The sequence below is a fragment of the Camellia sinensis genome, chromosome 8 (genome assembly GCF_055761805.1).
Source record: "Camellia sinensis isolate YWXY chromosome 8, ASM5576180v1, whole genome shotgun sequence".
Taxonomy (NCBI): Eukaryota; Viridiplantae; Streptophyta; class Magnoliopsida; order Ericales; family Theaceae; genus Camellia; species Camellia sinensis.
Genome location: NC_138968.1, coordinates 55,896,222 through 55,913,992, shown reverse-complemented (window position 1 = coordinate 55,913,992; position 17,771 = coordinate 55,896,222). Strand labels below are relative to the sequence as shown.

The 17,771-nt window shown below is 34.2% G+C and overlaps 2 protein-coding genes and 2 non-coding genes across 14 annotated transcripts; all 4 read left to right on the top strand.

Annotated features, from left to right (window-relative positions):
* The first annotated feature begins 3,116 nt into the window (after window positions 1–3,116).
* On the top strand, window positions 3,117–6,961 carry LOC114291096 (rop guanine nucleotide exchange factor 5). 4 transcript variants are annotated; one of them, XM_082882675.1, is made up of 8 exons: window positions 3,162–3,335; window positions 3,461–3,816; window positions 4,123–4,239; window positions 4,578–4,732; window positions 5,136–5,210; window positions 5,304–5,594; window positions 5,875–6,231; window positions 6,341–6,961. In XM_082882675.1, the coding sequence occupies exons 2-8, from the start codon at window positions 3,507–3,509 to the stop codon at window positions 6,806–6,808; spliced, it is 1,773 nt and encodes a 590-aa protein (XP_082738801.1). In that variant the 5' UTR covers window positions 3,162–3,335; window positions 3,461–3,506; the 3' UTR covers window positions 6,809–6,961. The 4 variants fall into 4 exon arrangements, with proteins under 4 accessions (XP_082738800.1, XP_082738803.1, XP_082738801.1 ...); XM_082882676.1 differs by having other exon boundaries at window positions 3,198–3,335; window positions 3,461–3,756; XM_082882674.1 differs by having other exon boundaries at window positions 3,117–3,816.
* A 3,180-nt stretch (window positions 6,962–10,141) lies between these two features.
* On the top strand, window positions 10,142–16,586 carry LOC114291116 (uncharacterized). 8 transcript variants are annotated; one of them, XM_082882682.1, is made up of 5 exons: window positions 10,233–10,265; window positions 10,604–10,733; window positions 14,863–15,099; window positions 15,482–16,092; window positions 16,401–16,586. In XM_082882682.1, exons 4-5 carry the CDS (start codon window positions 15,753–15,755, stop codon window positions 16,415–16,417), a joined length of 357 nt encoding a protein of 118 aa, XP_082738808.1. In that variant the 5' UTR covers window positions 10,233–10,265; window positions 10,604–10,733; window positions 14,863–15,099; window positions 15,482–15,752; the 3' UTR covers window positions 16,418–16,586. The 8 variants fall into 8 exon arrangements, with proteins under 8 accessions (XP_028090966.1, XP_082738809.1, XP_082738807.1 ...); XM_028235165.2 differs by lacking the exon at window positions 10,604–10,733 and having other exon boundaries at window positions 10,142–10,265; window positions 14,863–14,917; window positions 15,677–16,092; XM_082882683.1 differs by lacking the exon at window positions 10,604–10,733 and having other exon boundaries at window positions 10,204–10,265; window positions 14,863–14,917.
* On the top strand, window positions 10,351–10,483 carry LOC114291244 (small nucleolar RNA U19). The gene has a single exon (XR_014339285.1). It is a non-coding gene; the product is annotated as a small nucleolar RNA U19 (small nucleolar RNA).
* LOC114291249 (small nucleolar RNA snoR138) lies at window positions 10,609–10,786 on the top strand. Its single transcript, XR_003639318.2, has one exon. It is a non-coding gene; the product is annotated as a small nucleolar RNA snoR138 (small nucleolar RNA).
* Window positions 16,587–17,771: the final 1,185 nt, after the last annotated feature.

Here is a 17,771-nt window from a genome sequence, read left to right as displayed (position 1 = left end):
TTCGAGCTACATAGTATTACTCTGCTAAATTGCTAGCATGGACCCTAAAAATTCTAGTAGTGTTTTTCACCATGCCAATTTTAGCATGATATTTTCCATGAGTAATACTTCGAAGCTCGAAAAAGTTGGCCTAAAAGTGGCTTAAATATCCAAAACGACTCTTCTTTTTTTTCCCCCCTTTTTCTTGCTTTTGAATGCAGACAGAGGGAAGGGAAGAGGCGAGAGAGAAAGAAGAGAGAAGAGAAGAGGAAGAGAGAAGAGGAGAGAGAGAAAGAGAAAAGATGGAGATGGCAGTGACAGCGGTGATGGCGGAAGAGGAAGAGAAGGAAGATCGACGGCTGGAGGCCTCCATCTTCATTGATTTGTTCATTTCTTGATTTATTTGTTTGTTTTAGTTTGTGACTGTTTGTCCCCCCTCACCTCTTCCCTTCCTCCTCCTCCTCCTCCTCCTCCTCTATATCCCTTTCTCTGCACTCAAATCCCTTCACTGTAGTTTGTTTTCTAATCTATATTCAAACCTAGGGTTCAACTTCCAGAGCTCCCTTTTTTTAAATTTGTTTTGCCCTAACTTCTTAAAATAAACAAAACCCAAAAACAGTTTTTAATAATCTTACTTTCATTTTTTTATAATTTTCTTGTTTTCTCTTGCTTCTGTTTTAGATTCTACAAAAAAAAATTTACAATTTTTTTCTTTTTTCTTTTTGTGGTGATTGTTGGTTGTTGTTAATGATGATATGTGTTGTTGTTGTTGATGATCTCTAGTGGATCAGGATCTGAAGATAAAGGAAAAAGAAAAAAAAAAAAATATTGTTGATGATGATGATGTTGATGAAGATGTTGTTGATTGATGATGATAATGTGTTGATGAAGATTTTGTTGATGATGATGCCTAGCTCCCTCTTCTCTCTTTCTTGTCTCTTCTTCTTCTTCATAAAAAAAATAAAAAATAAAAATAATTTTCAAAATAACGTCGTTTTGGACTCGAACCATACCAATCGAAACTGTATTTTCCATTGTGCCAAATTTGGCATAATAAGAGTATCGGACAAAGTTTAGCATCAACAGTTTTGATCATTGACATCTTTGAATTTACTATATATTGGCCCCAAAAAATATTTTTTACAAATTCAATAAAAGTAATAAATTAATATACCTTTAAAAAAAATACTAACTGTCATATTAAAATGATTTTAAATCAAAATACAATATAAAGGAATTTCATCATAAAATACTAACCATCAAATTTTATTTAATTTATTTTTAATTTAAGATAATTATTGACTTGAATTTTTTTAAAATATTTATTATTATTTACAGTTGTTTAATTAAAAGTATAATTTTTTCACAAAAATAAATAAATAAATAAAATTATAATTTAAAACACTACAAATGCATATAATTGGGTACACATAATTGAATCATACGATATAAATTGAATCAAACTTAAAAATAACTTATGGACTATTATAGTGAGTGTTTTATAACATACTAAAATATGATATTGACATATGATTGAAATAAAGTAGAAACTTCATGAAAACAAAATAGTAAGGGGTTGTTTGTTAATATTTTTGTTTTCATTTCTTTAAAAAATTAAAAACAAAATTTGTCTGGTATATTATTTTCATTTTAAAAAAATTTCCAAAAATGTTAAAATTTTTGAAAACTTAAGCAAAGTGCTTCACTAGTTTTTTAAAATAAGTTCACTTTTTACTCTCTGCCCTAGTACAACCCACCGCTAGCAACCTCCGAGTCCAGATCCTCGGCCGCTCTCTCCTGCGGCCCTATCTGTGGCGCCCCATCTGTGGCGTCCCAAAACGACGTCGTTTTGGGGCGAATTTTCAATTAAAAAAAAACAGAACAGCAACAAACCAAAGGACGAGAAGAAGAAATGAGGGAGAAGAAAAAATGAGGGAGAAGAAGGAAGGCAATGGTAGACCCTCGGTCTCTTCTCACCATCTCGATCTAGATCTAGGGTTTGGCCTCTTCTATTCCCTAGCCGCCGCCGTCTCCCAATCACTCCACCTCTCCCTTTGTTCTTTCTCCTCTGGTATGTTTGTTTCTATGCCTATATATATATATATATGTATGTATATATAACTGATTTTGTGGTATTCTTGGTTCTTGCTTTGTGGGTTTTGATTTCCATTTCCTAATCTTAATTGGGTTTTGGTGAAATTGTTTATCGGACAGTTGGTTCAATTGGGAGAAAGGTCCTTTTAATGTTGGTGCCATGTATTAATTTTGTTAGATTTTTTGTTTTAGTGTTTTCAAGAACTGGACATGTAAATTTTCCTTCTTCTCCCTTCTTTCTTTTTCTTCTCCTTTGGTTTGTTGTCGTTCTGGATTTTTTTTTTTTTTTTAATTGAAAATTCGCCCCAAAACGACGTCGTTTTGGGCCGCCGCAGGAGGGGCCGCAGGAGATGGCGGCCAAGGATCCGGACTCAGCAACCTCCGGTCACTTTTAAAGTGATTATTTGGTGATTAATTAATCACTGTCACGACTTTTGGCAACCTTTTAACAGCTTTTTAACGATATTGTGACCTTCGACAATCACCTGTGACAGTCCTCACCGGCAATTATATTTGTCCACTTTTCATCATCACTCAATACCTCCTATAACTCTCAAACACATTTTTCTATATACTTACTATTATTTATTTTTAAAATATTTTTTATATACCAAACAAATTTTATATTCTTTGAAAATAAAAAATAGTAAGCTGGCAACTTTTTTTTTTAAGCGTTAATAGACAACAAGGTCTATTACTACAAATAATGTATGAATAAATTATAAATACACACATTGACAATTGTTTACAATGTGAATTATGTTATGGAATTTTAAAAATTATATTTCACCATATGAAGTTTTGGATTTAATAACAGATGATCAATTTTATTAATAAATCATAAAATTTATTAATAATTTTTAATAATATTATAAATTTATTTTAAATATTAATTCAAGTAATTTTATTATTGCATATGAAAATAATTAATTATTTTATTTTTTTAATTAATTTTATTAAATAAAAAATTATGACAAAAGAGAGCATTTATTTACCCATACCATTCACTCTATACATATTCTGCATACATAACTTTTTAACACACTTTCACATTAAATACGTGGAAAGAAGGGATATGATGTGTGCATATAGAAGCTCCCCCGTCGCCCCTACGGCTAAATTTCCTTCTTGTATTCTTTATTTGAATAGACCTTTTACATGTGAAATTTTGAATAGGGAGAGAGAGAGAGAGAGACGGAGACGTTGGCAGTCGGCAATTGCCAAGTTACCCTTCAAATTGAGAGAGAGAGAGACCCAGACAGGTACAGAGTAGAGAGTGATTAGAATTCTAAAAGGATGATGATGACAATGCTTCTTTGTCTACCCAGGCTGAATCAAAGAAGAAGCTTTAGCTAATACTAGTCTTTTTCTTTTGGGTTTCAAACAGATTTTCTTGCAGAGCTCGATTTATTTTCTTGTAAAATAAGCCCAATATGGAAAGTTCAGCTGAGAAAAGTAAGAGAAAAGATGGGTTCGAATCTTTCGCTGGAAATGGTGATGGAACCGGATCGCTTACCAATTGGGCATCCGACTGCAGAGACAGTACCACAAGTTCAAGCAGATCGAGCTCTGAAACTTCGACTCGCAAACCGGAGGCTAAGGTGTGTCCTTCGCCGGCTCGATTGGGTTGGCCTATTCACAAGGCCGATCTCTCAAAATGCTCGATTTCTGATGTATCCGAAGGTGAACACAAACCCTATTTGGACGATTCCAAGTTGAAGAAACTGGGTTCGAAAATTTTAGGTTGGTCACTGTTTTTTTGTTTTTTTTGGTGGCTTTAAATCCTCCGTTTGGTTGCCGAGAAAGTAAGGAAAAGTGGAAAAGAAAATAATGATATATGGTTTTTGTGCTTCCTTCCGCTTTGTTATTCGGAAAGAGTAATTCAACCCAACAAAGCGAAATAGCTGCAAACACGCATACCGATATACAACTATACAGTTTCTGTAATTTGAAAAAAAAAAATTAATAATAATAATAAATCAAGTGGTTGAGTTAGGCATTTTGTAATTTGACTTTTTTGGTTTTTTACTTTTTATTTGAATTGAATAGAAATTAGCATGATGAAGGAAAGGTTTTCGAAATTGTTGCTTGGCGAAGACATGTCAGGGAGTGGTAAAGGGGTTTCCACAGCATTGGCCATTTCAAATGCCATCACTAATCTCTGTGGTACTCTCTCTCTCTCTCTCTCTCTCTCTCTCTCTCTGGATTGGGTTTCACTCATCTTCTTTGGCTAAATGTTTCTCAAAACTGTTATAAACAAAAGGAAAAAATTCTTAAACCAACTCACTTTCTAGAAAATAAAGAGTTTCTTTTGAATTTCGGAGAAGTATTTTTGCACAAGAAGAAAAGATAAGAAAATGAACTGTTTTCAATTTTTTCATAACACAAAAAACAAGATTAAAAAACAAAATGAAAACAATACCAAATAGGCCTTGCTATGCCTTCGTTTTGCTCCTCTGCTTAGGGTTAATGTTATTATACTGGTTATTATACCTTTATTGTAGCTACTGCATTCGGGCAACTATGGAGATTGGAACCATTGCCTTCCGAGAAGAAATCAATGTGGCGAAGAGAGATGGAATGCCTTCTCTGTGTTAGCGATCACATCATTGAGTTTGCACCTTCTTGGCAAACATTTCCAGATGGAAGTAAGCTTGAGGTACTTCCAAGCTTATTTCTATATTCAATTAACAATAAACTTTAGTTTACTAAGAAATGTTACTTTATTTTGTTCAATTGTAATTCCCTTCCTAGATCAGCCTGCAATAAAAGGCAATATTAAACTAAAATGAATTGATATTGTAACTTTACTTTAGATCACTTTCCACTTTAATTCTGAAATTTTCATCCGAAGTTGGCCTTTCACTTTGTTTCAAATTTTTATTTATGATGGAAGGTCATATTCAGTGAAAAATCATGCTAAAAATCTGACATTGAAGTTAAACAAATCAGTGATCAAAAAATGTGCAAAACCCAGTAGGGAAATTAGTAAAAGAAGATGGTTGTTGGGTGATTATATCATAATCACATGTTTCATGATTGGTTTTGCATTTGCCGCTCAGGTCATGACCTGCAAACCGCGATCAGATCTTTCCATCAACCTTCCAGCACTTTGTAAACTAGATGACATACTCATTGTAAGACCCAACCTTGCTTTTTTTCTTCCCTTTGTCGCTACTCTATTTTGAAAAGCAATTTGAAGCTAAAAGTCATTTTTTAACCTATCACAGGAGATACTAGATAGTTTTAGCAAGACAGAGTTTTGGTATGTTGATCAAGGAATTATAGCTAAAGATGCTGATGAGTCAGCCTCTTTCTGTAAGCCCATTCAGCGGCAAGAGGAGAAGTGGTGGCTACCAGTGCCTCGTATCTCTCTTGGTGGTCTCCATGAAGATACAAGGAAGCAATTGCATCACAAGCGTGAATGTGCAAATCAAATACTAAAAGCTTGCGTGTCTATTAACAGTACTGCTTTAGCCGAAATGGAAGTTCCTGAATCATACTTGGAAGCACTTCCAAAGGTTTGACATTCAATTTTCATGTGATTGAAGCAAGATTGTGCATAAAATTCTCCAAAGTCGTGCCAATATCAGTATCTATAGCCAATTAATGATGGAATACTGCCAAATATTCGTGTAACATCCTGCTAAATCCACAGGACAATTGTATGAGTAGCTTTTGGCACCCAAACATGCTTGTGTTTTTTATTTTTATTTTTTTCCTTTAATCATGATTCTTTTGTGCCTAAATCTATCAATAGGCCAGCTTACATTGTTTTTTTTTTTCCTCCCTTGATATTAGAATGGGAGAGACTGTCTAGGTGAGGTTATTTACCGGTACATTACTTCAGATCAGTTCTCCTCAGAGTGCTTGCTTGATTGCCTTGACCTGTCCACAGAACATGTTGCTCTGGAGATTGCAAACCGTGTGGAGGCATCAATTTATGTATGGCGTAGACGAATTCACTCAAAACCCATAACTAATTCAACCCGCACCTCTGCAATATCATCTTGGGATATAGTCAAAGAATTAATGGTTGATGCAGATAAACAAGAATTGCTTGCAGGAAGAGCTGAAAATCTCCTGAGTTGCTTGAAACAGCGGTTCCCTGGTCTAACCCAGACTACCTTGGATACTAGCAAGATACAGTGCAACAAGGTTCAGATTCCAGACATTAAAGGATTCTGGTGTTTCCAGTTTCATTCTTTGACCTCTATAATGTTTTGTTGAACGTACTTTTTTATTTTAGTTTTTTCCTATTTTACAGGATGTTGGAAAATCCATTCTGGAGAGCTACTCGAGAGTTTTAGAAAGCTTGGCATTTAATATCATGGCACGTATTGATGATCTACTATATGTGGATGACCTGACCAGACATTCTGATGAGCTCTCATCAGTTCCAACAGTAAGTGTGATTGCTCACAAGAGAGTTTCAATCCCATATTCAGTGCCTGTCTCGGGCACACCTTACAAAACAGCTTTTGGCACACCAAACTTCTCACCTGCACCACTGGTGGATAGTCCTGCAAGGGGAGAGAGAACTCCATTCCTCAGTGACAACAGCAACAAGCCTCCCCGTCGTGGTTTTGGGGTAAAAGGAGTCTTGACAAATTATCTTGGCAGTGAACCAAAAATGAAGAACTGGGGAAATCCAACGGGAGGGTCAGGTACTGTTCCACACAAAAATGATGAGTTGCCTGCATCCCAAACTGGCATGGGAGGTTCAGAGCGATAGGAGGAGCCATCAGCCCTTCAAATGGTATCAGGTTGCTTCAGATTGATCACTGAGGTTTTCTCAGGGAAGAGAATACGAGAAAAAAAAAAAAACTTTCATGTAAGTGATTATATGATCAAAAATTATTTAGGAACTGAGAGCATTTACTTATTACTTGATTTCTTGGGTGTCTTTATGTGGTGTTGTGTTAGTAAGACATGTATATACTTCCACATGTATGTATTTAAGACCATCTCCAACAGTGCATCAAACCCAGCATCAGATTTGAAATTTGATGAAAAAACCACTGTTTGTGTCTCCAATGGTTTCACTAAATTGATATCAAAATGAGAACAGAACAAAAGTTTCATCAAACGGAGGACAAACTCCATATTTCATCTTTTCACTATGCTATACCGTTGGAGTGGCCCAACCGGTCAACCAACCAGATGTCTGGCCAGTTGACCTATCGGTCGACCGGTTCTCTTTCAAATAGGTAGGTTTAAACCGGTCAAAAAGGTTCAAACAGATTAAAAAAAAAATAATTTGCCTTACCGGTCAACCCACCAGATGATCCTTTCCTTTTGATGCACGGTTGGAGCAAGCGATATCAGATTGAGAAAATTAGTTATTTTTTGCTCAAATTTGGTGAAAAAAATAATGAACCGTTGGAGATGCTCTAAGGATTACAATTAAATAGAAATAGACAAATGATTGTTCTATTGCTTCCGCAAACTTGAAATTGTGTCCATCCTCACACACATAAGGTCCAGATAATACTTTGACATTTTGTTAATCAAGCTGACAAATGCCCCAGTTGGTCCTATTCATGTGACCCTGTTATCAGAAAAATAAATTGTGTTGGGCAATCCACATCGCTTGGGAGGAACAGACCGACTTCACCTTATAAGCACACTAGCCATCTCTACCTTGCAAGAGGCCTTTAAAAGCCGTAAGGGGGGGGGGGGGGGAGAGGGATAGCCAGCTCTATCCCTCAATCCCAAAGCAGATAGTATCTTGCTCTATATCTTGCTCTGTCGGCTGAGCTGTTCTAGCACTCACCCAGACAAGAAGCCTTTTTTCCTGAGGAGGAACAAAACCGTGCAGCCGACAGGGCTCCGCCCCCCACCTCACCAAAGTGGACAATATTTTGCTGGGGCGCGAGTGGACAGGCACACAAATTGTATCTTGGAGCAATCCCATATCGCCTGGGAGGGACAGATCGACTTCACTTTATAAACGTACTAGCCCCCTCGACCTTGCAAAAGGTCTTTAAAGCCATTTCCGTCCCTCAACCCTAAAGTGGACAGTATCTTGCTCTGCCGGCTGAGCTGTTCTAGCACTCACCCAGACAAGAGGCCTTTTCTACTAAGGAGGAACAAAACTGTGCGGCTGACGGGGCTCTGTGCCTACCTCGCCAAAGCGGACAATATCTTGCTGGGGCGCGAGTGGACAAGCATGCAAATTTGGCACTAGAATGAGGGCTCGTCTCTTCCTCGCTGTTGAGACCCAGTCTGCTGGGGATTATGTTGGGGCAATCCCACATCGTCTGGAAGGGACGGACCGACTTCACCTTATAAACATACTGGCCCCCTCCACCTTGCAAGAGGCCTTTTCCCCTTAGGAACAAAACCGTGCAGCCGACGGGGCTCCACGCCCACCTCGCCAAAGCGAACAATATGTTTCAAGCAATGAAAATTCGCTGCCTACCAGCCTACCACACGTACGACCCACCACCGCTCGAGCAGCCAATGTAGGCCCTTGAGTGGGCCACCTTAGGAATTGTGTACGAAAATTTTAGTTCTATTTTCTGAGAATAAAAGGAAGAAAAATAGACTTTTCTAGGGTTCTAACTTTCGGAGGGCTAGAAGTGAGAAGCTATACTTAGGGTTTTGATGCAACCCTAGTCAAGTAACTGGTTTTTGTAATCTTTAATAGTTACACTTGTAATGTTTTGATTGGAATAATTGTGTAAAACTTTGGACTTCAATTTCATATTCTTCTATCGTTACTCTTCATTCGATCTCTTGATTGGTGAATGAATATTTTACTTTTTCTTTCATTGTTGTTGTTTTCGGAATCCAAGACGGTCTATGCTATGACTAGATAGATTGTGCCACGAACTCTAGTTTGGAGTGAACAATCTATATTGGTCGAGATAGGACATACTCACGCTTCGAACACAATTTTATCTTTCCCTCTAATTTTCGACTTACACTTGAGGAATTGGTTTATTCCAATCAAGCATTCATGTGCTTCATCAATTGCAAATCCAAGTACTAAACTAGTGGTGGGTTCGGACTCCTAAATTCCTAATCCAATTAATTTAATACAATTTTATTGTTTATTAATTTAGGATTTCATTAATTCTCTTAAAAACAAACTACCAATTATCAACTAAATTATTTGAAAAATAAATATTTAGAATAGCTTTTAAATACACAATAGTTCGTATAGATACGATACTCATACTTGCTATCTACACTGATTTAATAGAGTTTGGGAAGATTGGTTTGCGATAACCAATCATTTAAAAAAAAATTGTGTAAATTATAGATACATTTCTTGATATTTGCTTATAATATGAATTGCTTATGGTTTTAGAAATTACATTTCATATCTTTAAGTTTTGAATTTCATAACAAATGACCTATTTTATCAATACATCATCAAGTTAACTAACAATTTTTAATGATGTCAAAAATATATTTTAATTAATAATTTAGGTAATTTTATTGTTGTATAAAAATGAAGTTAGTAATTTTAATTTTCTAATTAATTGTGCTAAAAAAATTCTTATAGAAATATTTTTAATTTTTCAAATTATAGAAAGTAATCCGCATTTTAAGTATACTTCTTGTATTTATAATGAATAAAGTTATATACACCAATTAATGTATTAATAGATGATGTGACATGATTTTATTGGTTTTGAGTCATTGTAGTTTGTATAATAGGTAAAGTCTATAATTTTAAAATTGTAATATTAAAACATATATTGGCCCTATTTGGTATAGTTTTTTTTTCAGCTTATTTCAGCTTTCAGCTTAATTTAAGCTATTTTGATGTGTTTGGTTTAGCTTAACAATGCAGCTTATAGCTTTTTGTAAGTCAAAAATCAACTTATTCTTTGAGTGGAGCAGGAGAAGTTTAATTTATAAGTCAAAAATAAGCTATTAAGGCATAAGCTATAGTCACTTTCTCACAGCTCTACCAAACAGGGCCATTGGTACACTAATTAGTAATTTGTAATTTATCTAAAAAATTATATAAAAATAAAATAAATTTATATATTTCTAAATTTTGCTTTACACGTGGCTTTCCTCGTGAGGAGACTGGGCAAAAATGTTATTCGTCGGCAACAGATAGGGATTTTTTGGTCTTTTCAGTAATTTTGAGGCAGCTTAAAACCCTAGGTTCCTCCCTATAGCAGCTCCTCCAGTAAGCTCTCCCTCTCTGGCTGGTGGGGTTTTCTGTGGTAAATCTCTCTTCTTTTGTTTTTTAATCTCTTCTTTTAATGTGGAATGCTTCTTAGAGTAGCCATATGAATTATACATTTCATAGATTGGCTTAGTTAAGGGGCATACACTAATTTTGACCTAGAAAGAGTTATTCTTTCTGGGTTTTCTTCTATGGCTTCTGTGAGAGGATTCTCTGTTTCACCCTCAGTTGTCCTCCAAGCAGCCTTGGACATATTTTACTAATTTTTGCACTCACAAATTTAATATAGTTGATGTGTATGTGTATCAATGCTTGTGTACATATATATATATATATATACCTGGACAGATATATACACAAGATTTATATATATAGGTAAATATGCCTTCAGAATAACCGGACGGAGCAAGGATATGCAGTCTCTGTTCGGTTCAGACAGAGGCACAAAATGAGTGAGAGAGAAAAGAGAGTCTCTCAGTCTCTCCCCTGAATCAGCTTTTTAAGTGTAAGGAACTAGTTTCCTTTCTATGTTCCTTTCTTAGATTGCTTCAGATATATGTATTTTTTTCCATTTTAATTTTAATGAAAGTTTTATAATACACACCTGTGTACCAGATCACTCATTATGGTGTTTGTTACATGACATAATGTGATGTTATTTTTATTATAATTTATATGGTTTTTGATCTTAACTCTCACTGATAGTTTTATTCAAAATTGACAATAAAATTATAATTATTTCGTTCGGGAAATTCTACTATAAACATCCCCTATCGCAAACACTCCTAAGTTATGCCAATTTTTGTTTTAGTTATGATTAATTTTTTTGTTTAGTTTTGATTTTATTTTAGTTATGGCTCGTGTTGTTTGGTTATAACTTTTTTTTTAGTTATAACTCGTAAAGTATGAAGGCATGTTATTTTTTTGGTTAGTTATAAGATGCATATGTATCATAGTTTTTCTCATTTCATTAGAACGAAAATATTATATTTAAGTTCAACTAAAAAATAACATAAAAATTAAAGATTATCATTAAATTTACAAATAAAATTTTAAAAAGCAAGAAAATATGATTTTGTGGACACTTTTATGTTGTATGAAACATGATTTTACTTAGAGCTTTAAAAGTATAAAAATTTTAGGAAACAACTAATGTACACACTTAAAAAAAGTGCATATAAATTCATTTGGTTCATATCCAACACCACTACAGGTTAACCAAATACCACTGAGTTCATAACATAAAGCAGTCACTACTAGTAATAAGCAAAAACATCAATGGATTATTACCAAACATCACTAATTTCATTACTTTTAAGAACTCATTCTGATTCAATAGTGGTGACAATTGGATGTGTTTTGGTAACTCATTTTGATTTAATAGTGATGACATTCGATATAGAGTACTAAAATCGTCAAACTGAAATTTGGTGAAGTAAAAGCTTGGTGAGTGGCAGAGGGGTGGCACCCTTTGCATTATACAGAAAGAACTAAAACAATAAGAATTAATACAATTTTTGGAACAATATTATTAGAGTTAAGACAATATTACTAGAGATTTTACTAGAATTTAACTCGAAAATTTCTTAAATCAAAGTGTCTCTCTTTTTAGTTGTGTTCTTGACTGGATTATTAATATGTATACTTGAGAAGAAATTTTTTTATTTAATGAACTCAAGTGTAAGGACTGGATATGTTGTCTTTGCTCAAATTATGACTCAAGTTCATATTTGATTAAGCGCACACTCCAAACCACTCTCTAGCCTCCATTTTATCTCAAACTCATATCAAATTGAGTTTTTCATTTTTTACCCAAATGAAGGGAGATCCATTTGCAAACTCAAATTCAAACTATTTGGTGACATGTAGCATTATTTAATTAGCCATTTGCAAGGAATAGATGAGAGTTTAATTCTAAAATTTAAGTTTAACAGTGATAATGTTATAGATGCCCTGAAAATTTTGTTCAAATTTTTACTCTAATCTTAGTGAAGAATTGAGTCATGTTTGGAGATAAGAGTAACTTGCTTGCTGAGGTACCATCAACTCATTTATATATCTAGCCCTCTAGGTGATACTTTCCTTGAATTCTTTTATTTCCAAGAGTACGCAATGAAAGGAAATAATTTGTTGGTTAATATTATGTTGTAATCTTGTTATCTTATTGATAATGACTTGTTGAAATCTGTCATGTGTTAGGTATTTGCATTTATTTGTCTGTCTAGCACACCATTAGATAGTTTTCTTGAATTTTGGTTACCAGTGTTATTAAAAGTGATAGGCGCACCGAGGTGCCAAGGTCTCTTGGTGCCTAGGTGCAAGGGCAAGACACAAGGCGAGGTACAGGCTTTACCGAAGTGAAGCGCACCTTGTACAAGAAAATAATGTAGATAAGAAGAAACGGAGAGAAGAGAAGTGGAGAAAACAACAATGCAGAGAAGAAGAGAAGAGAAAAGAATGAGAGAAATGTAAGAAGAAGATAGCAACGTGAAGAAGAATTTTTGGAACTTCTATATTGGATAACGATAGCAGGCAGCAACAAAGTGTTTTGTGGAGATTAGAAATTAAGACTAATTTTTCTTTTATCGTTGATTTGTGGCTGAATGCCCAATGTATTTGGCATGTGTACTTAAGAGTATGGATCTTTTATAGTTGCATCATGTTTAATCAATGATCAGATTTTAAACAAAATCAATCAAAGCAACAATTAAAAAACAAAAAAAAGCCCTCAAGGTGCAAGCCTTGAGCTTTTTTGCGCCTTGGCCTAGTCGCACACCTTAAGTGCGAATTATCAAAGTTGCCTAGCCTGGAGCACTACAAGGTGAAAATATTGGACTTGGATGGGACTTGGGCCTAGGCGCATGCTTAGGTGCACATTTCATAACACTGTTGGTTACTATTTCAGAGATAATGCAATGAAAGAGAAGAATTCTTCTGGTTAAAGGGTGTCTTGATGCATATGCATACATTTTTTTGGTGTGTTCATATTTACTATTATATGATGCTTGATGAGATAAACCATAGAAAAATGATTGATCATTGGGTTTTATTATTATTATTATTATTATTATTTTTTAAAAGTTTAGGAGTGTGCTTGCCCAATTGGCCTGATGGATCAAGTTCCATTATATTCTTTGTCTGCTTTGTCATCTTTGTGTTGTCAAAATACGTTTTTTTTTGAAAATTTTGGGAGGAAGGAGGATGATAGAAGAGGCATACTAGAGACTGAATTGTGTGTTTTCTTTTATTTGTTTTATGAATGGAAGTGAGAGAGAGAGAGAGAGATGATTGTAACATAATTTTATTGGTTGTCTTTGCAAAATGAAGGATAACCAACCTTTTAAGGTTAAATTATAAATCTATATTTAATAGGATGGGGAAGCTCGTGCTCTCCTCCCCATTAACCCCTTATGTGAGCCTGTGAGCCGATGAAAATTGGTGGGTTTGGAGGCAGTGCACATCCCTTCCTAGATTTGTAATATATGTGCTCTTTTAATTTGTGTCCAAACTTTGACTGTATATACAAATTTATGTATTGCATAACATATTTTTGACATTTCTTAAGTTGTGCAGTGATTGGTCAAAATATTTGAGAAAGTAGTGGAGCTCATTTTCCTTGCTCAAAGCCGGTTTCTCTAGCTCTAAAATACTTGAACACCAGGCTTGTAAACACAATGGTTTTTGCAACATTGATGTCCCAAAAAAAGAAAAAGAGAAAAGAAAGAACCAGAACTAGATAGTGCCATATGTCAACATCTCACCACTGCTATTTTATCCTTTGATGATAGGTGCCTTGGATTGGCAGTTAATAAGTTTTGTGGGGATGAGACTGTTTGAATTTTGGATGTGTAGTGGAAAGGAAAAAAAAGGGACAGAATAAAAATTGTTTTTCCCCTTCCAGGAATACAAGATCTAAACATACTCTATAAGGTGTAAAATAAGAGAAATTGAGTAAGCAGCATCATAGGAGGAAAGTGTGTTTGGTTTCAATTTTTTGGATTTAATTTTTTAGAAATTGAATTTTTTGTTTTTGTTTTTGTTTTTAGTGAATATTTTTTTAAATTTTAAGCAATTTTTTCACTTTTTTAGATGCATCTTACTTAGATGTATCTAAAAAGTAAAATATTTGTAAATTTTTTAAAAAAAAAAATCAATAAATACACAAGAATACGAAAAATGTATTAAATTCTCAATTTTTTTTTGTTGATATTTTTGTTATTTAGTGAATTTTTTAAAGATTTTTTTTCCCCACAAATATTATATTTTTTAAGTGTATTTATGTCAAGTATATCTAAAAATTAAAAAAAATTGCTTAGAATATTAAAAAAAATCAGTGAAAAAAAAATACAAAAAATAAAAAATTTTAATTTTTAGAAAAGTGAATCTTAAAAATTCAAACCAAACAAGCTCAGCCCTTCAAAATTCCTATGAAAAATTGCAAGCCATAATTTACCTGAGGACTAGAACTCGATTACACTTAGATTTTGTGAACACAGATAATGGGCTTGGTAGCATTGATGCAGATTGATCTCAATTTTCATTTTGAGCTCTGATTGTGGTTTGTGCTTTGTTACCTACAATGCTTTCTGCATTAATATATACATTTATTACCACTGGGTTGGCTAATGTTGCAGATCCGCAGCTTCTTTTGAAGATGTGGTTGCACAATCAGAAGCAACTACTCATTTGGTGCAGTTTCTGGAACTAATACCGATCTTTTAATTATTGAAGTTGTGTAATACTGTTTGATGCAATAAACCTATCCTCAAGTCTGGAGAAAATATAATAAACCTTATAGTTTTGACATTATTATACTGATCTCTCTTTCAGTAAGAGAGCACATTTGGTGAGAGAGCACAAAAATAAATAAGGTAAAATATATATTTTGATTTAAAAAAGATGACAATATAAATTTTCTATTCGTCTGAGTAATGAATTACTATTGAAATGAGGCTAATGTGAATTTAAACTTCATAGGAGCCCAATGTGACTTAAATTTGTGGGGCTTATTTTATTTTTTTTTTCAAAATGGGAGGTCATTGCAACTTATCCGAAAAGTTGGGATGAAATGCTTTAGCTTGCAATAATCAACACCAGATATTACAAAATTCTAGAGTATGGGTGGCGTTGTGATCTTTAAATATTGGTCACTCACAGTTTATTGTCATTGTCACCGACAGTTTTTTGTGATAAACTCCCTTTGCATATTCAAGGATGAACAAAATAATGTAGTGTGAGTGATGACTTTAGCAGGCATCTGAGTGTTCATTGGCTAAAAATTGCCAGATAGCCCTCAAAACCCTTTCTTAAGTGGAGCAAGTGCTGACATAGAAACAACAAAATTTGGTCTAGTGCTCTTTCCACTGACTTTGTGGGTTTTCTTGTGTACCCACCAACCATGTTGATCCTACTTGCTAGTTGGTAATCCAGTCATCTTTTTCTATATAGCCCATGGAGTTACAAGTGTTTAACACATGGTAGTGGAAGAGTTTGAGCTACACACACACACACAGCAGTAAAAGAAATGGAAGCTCCAAAGAAGTACATTTGTGTTCTGGGGTTTCTTTTGTTTCTAGGCATTGCAGAGCTTGGAGGGGTTAATGGGGCTGGTGAATGCGGAAAGGCTTCTCCAGACACAGAAGCTTTCAAGTTGATTCCTTGTGCATCAGCAGCAAAGGATGAAAATGCTACACCTTCTAGTGCTTGCTGCCTTCAGGTGAAGAAGTTGGGCCAAAACCCTGGATGCCTTTGCGCTGTTATGCTTTCCAACACTGCTAAAAACTCTGGAGTCAACCCTGAAATTGCCATAACCATTCCCAAACGCTGCAACCTCTCTGACCGTCCTGTTGGCTATAAGTGTGGAGGTTTGTTATATCCAATAACATCCGTCGCTTATCACCCTTATATTTATTCTCTTGGAAAATTATTCATTACTCTCATAGCACCACCACTGAGTCATATGCACATACGTGGTGCTTTCGAACTCAATCAATAAGGTTCACCTAAAAAGGATGGTGATCACTGTTTTGGCTGGCCTCCACCATGCCAGCACTGGTGTTGGAAGTTGGTGCTTTGAGATTTCTTTTCTCACCCATGCAATGTTGTTTTTACCATTGTAAATTTTTACTTTTCTGTAGTATAATCCTAAAGCTGTGTGAATTGTGTCTTGCAGCTTATACCTTACCTTGAAGACTGAAGATCACAAAAGTCATCCCCTCTTGGATATGACTAAAAAGTACTACTCGTTTGGTTTAGTTGTATGCTGCAGGCTAGTTGTTTATCTAGCTGATAAAGTTACTGTCATATCCAAACTTGTGATTAGTAAATAAAATTGCAGTGTTTTATGTTGTTTGGCTAATAAGGTGCTTCTTGTTTCATCTCACATGGATTATGTACAATGGTTTGGATTCATCTTGTGTTGAATATATGTTAAGACTAAATCAGACTCCAACCTGTCAAAATTAAGATTAAATATTAAAACATGGATATGTTCATAGAGTAAAGGACCTTGTATCCAAAAAAAAAAAAAAAACACTGGAAAATTCAAATTGCTGAATTAGACTTGATGGTTGGAGACATTCCCCAATTGAGTTCAGGGGATGAAACTGTAGATTAATCAAGGAGATCTGAATCTGATATATGTGACATTTTTGTGGTGTAACTATCATACCTGTAGGGAGAGTTTAACCGAATGGAAATGGTTTCTGTTTAGCTAGGTATTTTATTGGAGAGGTGGTGTTGGGTTCTCCTGTGAGTTTGGGGATGCTTCTGCGCGGGGTGTGCAGCAGAATCTGCTGTGTGCAGAAATGAAGTTGTAAATATGCGGGACAGTTATAACTAATTACACTATAAATGAAATTGTTTTAAATGTATTTTTGACATAAAAAATTTATACCAAACACATGAATAGATTTGAGCCATGCACACAGGAGAGTTGTATCACCATAAAAATATTAATTTTTTGTTGTTCTATTGAAAAATAATTTTTTTTTAATAGATATTTTTGTCATATATGTTTTTTTGGTTTAAAATTTGATTTTGCTTGTTTTTTGATATGCAAAATTACAAATAATTTTGTTTTCAAAATTTTTGACATATCTTATATCTTATATTTTATCTTTTTGTTCAATTTTATTTATAAAGAATTTATTAATTTTAAGTTTGAAAAACTTCTTTATTGAAATGTTATGTTATCAATGTAAATATTTTTTAAGAAATAATCTTGTATTTCTTATAATTCAATCTATTAATGAAAATAATTGAATTATACCCGTTAAGTAAACTATCAATGTTCATACACACAAATATACCTACAGTTGTGCTACATGCACTAATTAATATTGCAGTTAGTTAGTATACCAATATATATTATGACATTGTCACCTTAAAATTATAAACTTCACCTGCTATACAAATTATAAAAACTCAAAATTTTTAAATTTATATAATATTATCCATTAATAAACTAATTGATACACCAATTGATTTATTCATATACCAAATACTCACAAATCTTTATAGGTCCTATCATCTCTTGGCTTGG

Coding starts and splice junctions, on each gene's coding strand:
- LOC114291096 (XM_082882674.1), top strand. CDS start 3,507: ATGGAAAGTTCAGCTGAGAAAAGTAAGAGAAAAGATGGGTTCGAATCT. Junction 5,595..5,874: donor ACTTGGAAGCACTTCCAAAG/GTTTGACATTCA, acceptor CCTTGATATTAG/AATGGGAGAGACTGTCTAGG. Junction 6,232..6,340: donor GCAAGATACAGTGCAACAAG/GTTCAGATTCCA, acceptor CCTATTTTACAG/GATGTTGGAAAATCCATTCT.
- LOC114291116 (XM_028235165.2), top strand. CDS start 15,753: ATGGAAGCTCCAAAGAAGTACATTTGTGTTCTGGGGTTTCTTTTGTTT.